This window comes from Lipotes vexillifer, unplaced genomic scaffold (assembly GCF_000442215.2).
Source record: "Lipotes vexillifer unplaced genomic scaffold, Lipotes_vexillifer_v1.1 scaffold1129, whole genome shotgun sequence".
In the NCBI taxonomy this organism is placed as follows: Eukaryota; Metazoa; Chordata; class Mammalia; order Artiodactyla; family Lipotidae; genus Lipotes; species Lipotes vexillifer.
This window is the reverse complement of record NW_006789022.1, coordinates 4554819-4562339: the sequence shown is the minus strand read 5'-3', so window position 1 is coordinate 4562339 and position 7521 is coordinate 4554819. Positions and strand designations below refer to the sequence as shown.

Below are 7521 nucleotides of genomic sequence, written 5' to 3'. Positions count from 1 at the left end.
GAGGAGAGGGCGGTTCCTTGCCAATCCGGTGGAAGATCCAGAACAGAAGATGTGCCTCCCTAGAGCAGTGTTTCAGAAAAGTTCAGCCACAGGCGGGAGGCCAAGCTCTTGGCCTCATCTGTTCTGGTGAGTGGGACCGGGCCAAGACTCACGGGCGCCCCCATGTGGTCAGTCACTACACGTTCCTGAAAGCCCTCCGTGCAGCACAGGGCACTAGCGCTACGGAGAACACAAGGAACATGGAGGGCTGATCGTTGGCCTCTAAGAGGTAGGGCGGCCATGGGGTGGGGAGGCCACACTCACACCCAACGCCCCGGGCATCTCTGCAAAGTAACGCAGAACAAGCCCAAATGTACCGCTGGCTCGGCTGCCACACGGGGAAGTGGCAGGACTTACAGGAGGAGGCACGGTCTGCTGGTGAGTTTGGTGGACTGTGGCTTGTGTCAAGGGCCCAAGCCGGATGGAGCGCTTGGAGGGGACCAGCCTTGCAGGAGGGGAGTTTATAAATCCCGGGGACAGATGATGTTGGAGCGATGGTGAGACATAGGAGGTCCCTGAGGCACAGCAGGTAGAGAAAGGCCAGAGCAGGGCCCCAGGGGGCTTCCTGAGGAGGCTCCCGAGTCACAGGCCACCAACCAGAAGAGACTGGCGATGCCGGTGTGATTGAGGGCAGGAGCCCAGAGGCTTGTCTGGGGGGATCCCAAAACGAGGATCAATGGGGAAACTGAGGGGAAAGGGACCACAGGTCAAAATAAGGATAACCACAGCATGCCTCGGGACGTAGTGGGCTCCTATCACCAAATGGTCTAGTGAAGTCCAGACTCTAAGAAGTCATACTTCCTGAGTGCTTACATCATGTTGGGGACTATTCAGGGCATTCCTTCATTTTCACAACAAGCTTAGAAGGCGGGTGCTATTATTATCCCCACCTTACAGATGAGGAAGCTGAGGCTCAGAGGGGTTAAATTTCTTAGTATCATGGAGCACTAGCTGGGGTTTCCCCTCAAGCAGCATCACTCCAGAGCCTGTTGTGTAAGCCTTAGCTACTCCAGGTGTGGTCCCGGACCAGCAGCATTGGCTTCATCTGGCTGGTTAGAAATACAGACTCCCAGGCCTCACCCTCCACCTACTAATCAGGATCTGCCTTTCAGCAAAGTCTCAGGGATTCATGTGCACACATCTGGGAAGCATTTGCTCTGGACCACTGGGCTATCCTGCAAGCAGGGATGCCCCCAAACCACTGGACACATGGTGTGAATTAGTAAGACGCTGCCCCCTCCAGGCAGAAGCAGCCCCCAAGGATCTCTTGGCCTGATGGAGAAACCTGGCTGGCTCTCAGGCCCACCCACGCCTCTGCTAGGAGCCCTCCTGTAGGCTACAACTTGCAGATCCATACCCAGAAGTCTTGCCTTTGGATTTTTTTTTTTTCTAAATAGAACATTTACTAGGGCTTTGAAGATGGATGTTGCTATAGAAACTGGCCAGAGCTGCTGAGATCACAACTTGCTCTAACTCGAGCACATGTGGGCCTCCAGGCCCAAACCTGATAAGCAGAAATGAATCAGTTTCTGTTGGCCCAGGCCCTGTTATGAAAGCTGGTCCCTCCAGGCTTGAGGCCTGGGCAGCAGGATTCTTGGATTCAGTCCCACCTGCGAATCTCCAGGACTCAGAGCAGGAGGTATTTCCCATCCCTGGGCCTCAGTTTCCCCTCTCTGAAAAGCCCTCCCAGCTCTCAAGGAGCAGCAAGAGAATGAGAGGACGTTTCAAAGAGGGAAGCGGACCCAGGTGGAGACTATTTCCCCACTCCTCTTACTGCCACCTGGGTGGGGGACGACTCCCTGCTGGTGGCTGCTGACGGGCACTGCCACCCTGCCAGCCTCTTCACTGAACGTGCCCAAGCCGTTGCAGCTGCCCAGAGGCGCCAGGGACAGGGCTCGATGGGGAAAATGCCAGAGAGGATGCCAGAAGAAGGGAAAGGCAGAAAGGTATCACGTGGTACCCAGACCCCCGAGAGCCAGGCCCTGCCAGGGCCCCCAATCTGCCAGTGTCACGGGGTCCCAGTGGCCAGGCATGCAGGCTCGGGGCCCAGGGAGCTCCCGCCGAGCCCGCCACCTCACCTCCCATTGCTCTCCCCCCAGATTTCCAGCCCAAGGTGCAGAGCCGCCTGGTGGGGGGCAGCGGCACGTGTGAAGGCTCCGTGGAGGTGCGCCAGGGCAAGCAGTGGGACGCCCTGTGCGACAGCTCCTCAGCCAAGGGCATGGCGAGGTGGGAGGACGTGTGCCGGGAGCAGCAGTGCGGCAACGTCAGCTCCTACCAGCTGCTGGACACCGGCGAGAAGACCTCCGGGGGGTTCTTCTGTCCCCCGGGGAAGCTGTCCCAGTGCCACCAGCTTCTGCAGAAAAAATCCCACTGCAAGAGAGTGTTTGTCACCTGTGAGTTGGGCCCAGCCCACGGTGGGTAGAGGGCAGTTCTGGATTTTCCTTCTAAGACTCAGTCGATGAGCACATTTCTGAAGAACAGGCCCCAGGAACTAAAGAGAGAGCCCTGGGAAAGGATGGAGGGATGACAAATGAGGGGAGAGGGGACAAGTGTGCTCAGACAGCAGTGAGCACGAACCGTCAGTAGGAGACTGGCCGCCATCGTCAGGCAGCTAATGAATGAGAACTCTCCTTCCACCTTCTGCTCTTCCAGATGGAAAGTAGATAAGCAAGGGGGGGGGGTACATATTTGCTACACTAATGGTAATTGACTCACACAGAAAAGAGAGCGATGAATGGATGGATGGCTATTTGCATATGATGGCAAGGTGATCACTCATTAGTAACTGGAAAATGGTGGAAACTTACAGAGTTGATCACAGGAGGGGCAAATGATAGCCGGATGATCAACTGTTAGATAGTAAGTGGTGGATAAATGAACGGGTAGCAGAGAATTTCAGAGATGGGTGGAGAGACAGCAGATAGAAAACTACCTTCCGCACATGCTGGTGAGTTACTGGGGGAAGCCCTCTGAACGGACAGTTTTGATGCCTCCCAGGCTGGGGCTGACCTAACTCTGCCTCCTGCAGGCCAGAACGCACGCCCAGCGGGCCTGGGTGCAGGCACAGTGGCAAGCATCATCCTGGCCCTCGTGCTTGCGGTAATGCTGCTGGTGGTGTGTGGCCCCCTCGCCTACAAGAAGCTGGTGAAGAAATGTAGGTGTAGGTGCCCCAAACCTCCTCCCTTTCAAGACCCTGTGTGGGGAGACTGGATGGGTTGCCCACGAGCCCCACAGAGGAGGGTTCCCGCCTTGAGAAAGCCGGCCGGGAGCACCCCTCCTTCACCACCCAGCCCTGCCCCTCTCCTGCCCACCGGCCTTTCTCCGCACCAAGTAACAAACAGAAAGTCAGGAAAATCACCGATTCGCCCACATCCGGGGGCCCAGCTGGGACCCACTGCAGCCCAAAGGGAGGGTATGGGCATTCTTTAGACTGTGGTGGGTTCAGAGGGTCTGACCCCAGAAGACACGTGTCCCAGGCCGGCTCCACCACTTAGCAGCTAATCAAACCAATTCCTCCCTGAGCTCTGGTTTCCTCATACAACAAATGGGCGACCCCAGACCTTGTGAAGGTAGCGGGTATCATCCTGGCCTTGCAGAACTCAGGAGGAAATCATTCGGAGACAAGGGTGTGAGATTAGAGAGGCTGCCCACTGCCGGAGGTGGGCAGTGATGGCTGGGTCCCTGGTGCCCTCCCAGGTCTTAATTCTGGTTCTAAGCACCCCATGGTGGTTTCTCCTGGAGAACCGGCCCCTCAGCATGCACCTGCTGCCTCCTCCCTCCTTCCCTGGCTCCCGCCCCCCTTGCCCACACCTGTCTCAACCCCCCTCCCCCTCCCCCTCCCCATGTGCCTTTCCTGTCTGTCACCCAGTCCGCCAGAAGAAGCAGAGACAGTGGATTGGCCCGACGGGAATGAACCAGAACAGTAAGTAGCCCCAGAGGCAGGATCCTCCCTCGGCCCAGGTCAGTAGCCACGAGACTCAGGAAGGAGGCTGTGAAGCAGGGTCACGGGTCACTGCCGACCATGGACAGAGCCAGTGGCTGCATGAGGCCTCTGAGCTCCACTGTGCTCGTCTAAGGTGTGACTGTGGCCACAGGTGTTAACGGATGGGACTCAGAGAAGAGGGCCCCGTGATCAAAGAGACTCGGAAGTCAGTGAGTTAAGCAAAGCTAGACACGGTTCTTTACTTCAGGACTTGTCAGAACCTTCATGGGCATTTTTGCGTGGTTCATCTCCAAAGCGGACATATGTTAAGAAGGGTTGTCCAAGCTAGATTTATCATGGAACGTCTTTATCGTGGAACAACTTTACAAGGCCAGTTTTAAGACATTTGGATGCAGCTGGCCCTGTCCCCACCCCTGGTCTCCATCCTCTCTCCTTCTGGCCACAGCCAGAGCCCCCTTTGTGGGTTGAACTACAGCCCTCCTCCTGCCTCTACTCCACCTTCTCCCCCACTATATGTGTCAAGGGCCGATTCCTTCAAGAAGGCGCTGTGTTGTCAAGTTTTTCTTACAATATAAAGACCCTCCGTTCCAGGAGGGCAGCCACCATATCTGCCCTATCACTCGTGTTCCAATTCCCAGCTTGATAAATGTTTGATAACTGACTGACTGTCTGACTGATGGCCTGCCCGCCAGTCAGCTTGCCAGCCGACCCAAAGCTGCTCTAAAAGCCTGAGCCCTGCTAGAATGAGCCTCCCCAGGAAGAAAGGGAAAAAGGGTTGCACTGAAGGAGCTCAGGGGGCCCTTGCCCCCCGCACCACGTTACACAGTGGGAACAGGAAATTCGAGTTGGGCCCCTGTTGGGGAGGAGGACAGAGCATCATGTCTAATGTTACTATCTCCCACATCCGCTCAGTGTCTTTCCATCGCAACCACACGGTGACTGTCCGGTCCCAGGCTGAGAACCCCACATCCTCCCGCCTGGAGAACGAATACAGTCAGCCTCCCAGGAACTCCCAAATCTCAGCTTTTCCAGGTAAGCACCAGCTGGCACTCCCAGGAATGACGGCAGGGCCGAGCAGAGGGTCACTTGATCGCCTGGAGAAAGAAGGGAGGCCGAGCAGGGGGCAGAAGGATCAAACGGTCCCCCTTTGACAGCCGGTCATGGCAGGGTATGGAAGGGATACAGCCTTAACGGGCCACTCAGCTAGAGAGAATGTGCCGGGATGTCATTAACCCCAGCACTGCTGTGACCTAAAGGACCTGTTTCTCAATAAATGAGGCCCCTCGGATCCCTTGGAGGCAGAACAGAGCATCCATCAGTGGCCCGCAGAGCCTTGTATCGAATGCTCCCTGACTGGCACTGACAATTAAGCCGCAGGGAGGCTGGCATTCAGCATCATTAGAGGACACTAGCTGATTTGATCACAACAGTTTCAGGGCTATTGAGCCACCAGCTCAGAAAGCCTCTGTGATCTTCCAGCCCCTGCAGGGCTCTTGGCTCTGAAGGGCTCTCTCTGTGTAGCCTGGAGAGATAACCCTGCTCAAATGGCCTCCTTTCTTTCCACAGCTCTGGAAGGGGCCCTGCATCGTGTCTCCACCCAGCCCGATAACTCCTCTGACAGTGACTATGATCTGCACGGTGCTCAGAGGCTGTAAAAGGTGAGCCTGGCCCCCGGCAAAGCCCTGGGGATAAATAAGCACCAGCCACCTGGTTCCTCACCTCTGCTCACCCTGTCCGTCCATGACCTGGGTGGGGGGGCTGGGGGACGAGCACCTAGACTCTTATAAAGGAAAAGGGTAAAGCATCAACAATTTAGGTGACAGGAGCCGCTCTGGCCATGTGAGCAGAGGGGTCATGGGCCTTAAACTCCATCTCAGGGCTTCCCTGGTGGCGCAGTGGTTGAGAGTCCTCCTGCCGATGCAGGGGACGTGGGTTTGTGCCACGGTCCGGGAAGATCCCACATGCCGCGGAGCGGCTGGGCCCGTGAGCCATGGCCGCTGAGCCTGCGCGTCCGGAGCCTGTGCTCCGCAACGGGAGAGGCCACGACAGTGAGAGGCCCGCGTACCGCAAAAACAAAACAAAACAAAACAAAAAACTGCATCTCAGAAGACTACACAAAAGAGCCCCTAAGGGTAGGGGAAGTTTAAGAGGTACAAACTACTACGTATAAAAGAAATAAGCTAGGAGGATGTATTGTACAGCACAGGGAATATAGCCAGTATTTTATAATAACTATAAATGGAGTATAATGTATAAACATTTTGAATCACTATGTTGTACACCTGAAACTAACATAATATTGTAAATCAACTATACCTCGATTTTTTTAAAAAAGCACCCCTGAGAGTATTCTGATGGACTTACACCAGCAGGAAGGAGAAGCTGCTATCCCTGACATTGGGCTGGGGGCTTTGGGCCTGTCCCCCACCTCCCTGAACCATCTCCAGAGTATGAGGCTTCCTCCGCCGACACACTTCCTTCTCACCACACAGAACCGGGACCCGGGAACAAATATCAAGAGCCACCAGACCTTTTGTCCTGAGAATGCGCTGCAGTCACTGCTTGGAAAACAGTGTCCAGGTCCTTGCCCGGCAGGACCACGGACGTGACTTTCCAACATATCCTACTGCCCTGCAGAGGCAGGCCAGCTCAGACATCTCTCCACATCTTCACCAGCCCAGGCAAAGACCCCAACGCAGCTCAGCTGGCCCCCCTCCAGGTGTGGAAGCTGCGAAAGGGCAGAGCCCGGAAGCAAGCATCCCCCCCAAGCAGAGACACACGTGGTCCAGACCCGGGCAGCTCCCTCCCCCGTCTGTGGGACTCAGCTCTCTTCTCCAACTCTGACTCATGAGGATCCACAAGGATACTCACACCTTGGGGGTGGTGGGAGGCAAGGGCTGATTTCTCTCGTGCATTTTTAATATGTTCTTTGTAAATAATGATTTTTCTGCTTCCTGAGAACTAGAGTGCCCGGCCTTCTCAATCCAGGGTCCACCCCTGTGGATCCCTCTGGGGGTGATAGTGGGAAGGGGCACCTACCAGGGGGCGAGGGCTCTGCAGCCTCATGGTCAGAGGGTGCAACACTGACACAGGACCACCTAGCAAAGCACAGCAGCCACCAGCCAGCACGTGTGGCTGCCTGACCCAGAACCTCATCACCAGCCCTCGATCTGTGCCCCCTCTCCTCGCAGCCCCTCACTTGACCGAGAGCAGGGACCACTGGCTGTCAAGCCCAAAGGGCACCAGTGCCACCTCAAGGCCCTTCACAAAGTGGGTACCTAGTAAATCCTAGCCGATTTGGGATTTGGGTTCACACAGCTGTTAAAAGTCCAAAGCTCAAGTCTTTTCAGCCAATCAGTTAACCTTCTAACCTGAGAGTAAGAAACCAGGACTGAACATTCCTGTGGGTTAAGTAATTCCCTTAACTGAAATAGTCCCCTCGACTCCCCAGCAAGCCTAGACACATACCTAATCCTGCAGTGCCCGGGTTTCCTTAACGACAAGCCAGAGGAGGACATCTGACTCGGAACATAAGGGTC

General features: G+C 55.7%; 1 protein-coding gene across 1 annotated transcript in view; it reads left to right on the top strand.

The window, feature by feature from the left end:
• The window catches only part of CD5 (CD5 molecule), a 12744-nt gene extending 7107 nt beyond the window's left edge, over positions 1 to 5637 (top strand). The window contains exons 6-11 of the mRNA XM_007462213.1: positions 10 to 126; positions 2139 to 2432; positions 3068 to 3193; positions 3908 to 3961; positions 4895 to 5014; positions 5549 to 5637. Coding sequence (XP_007462275.1) covers positions 10 to 126; positions 2139 to 2432; positions 3068 to 3193; positions 3908 to 3961; positions 4895 to 5014; positions 5549 to 5637 — 800 coding nt within the window. The remainder of the gene's footprint in view (positions 1 to 9; positions 127 to 2138; positions 2433 to 3067; positions 3194 to 3907; positions 3962 to 4894; positions 5015 to 5548) is intronic.
• The last annotated feature ends 1884 nt before the right edge of the window (positions 5638 to 7521 follow it).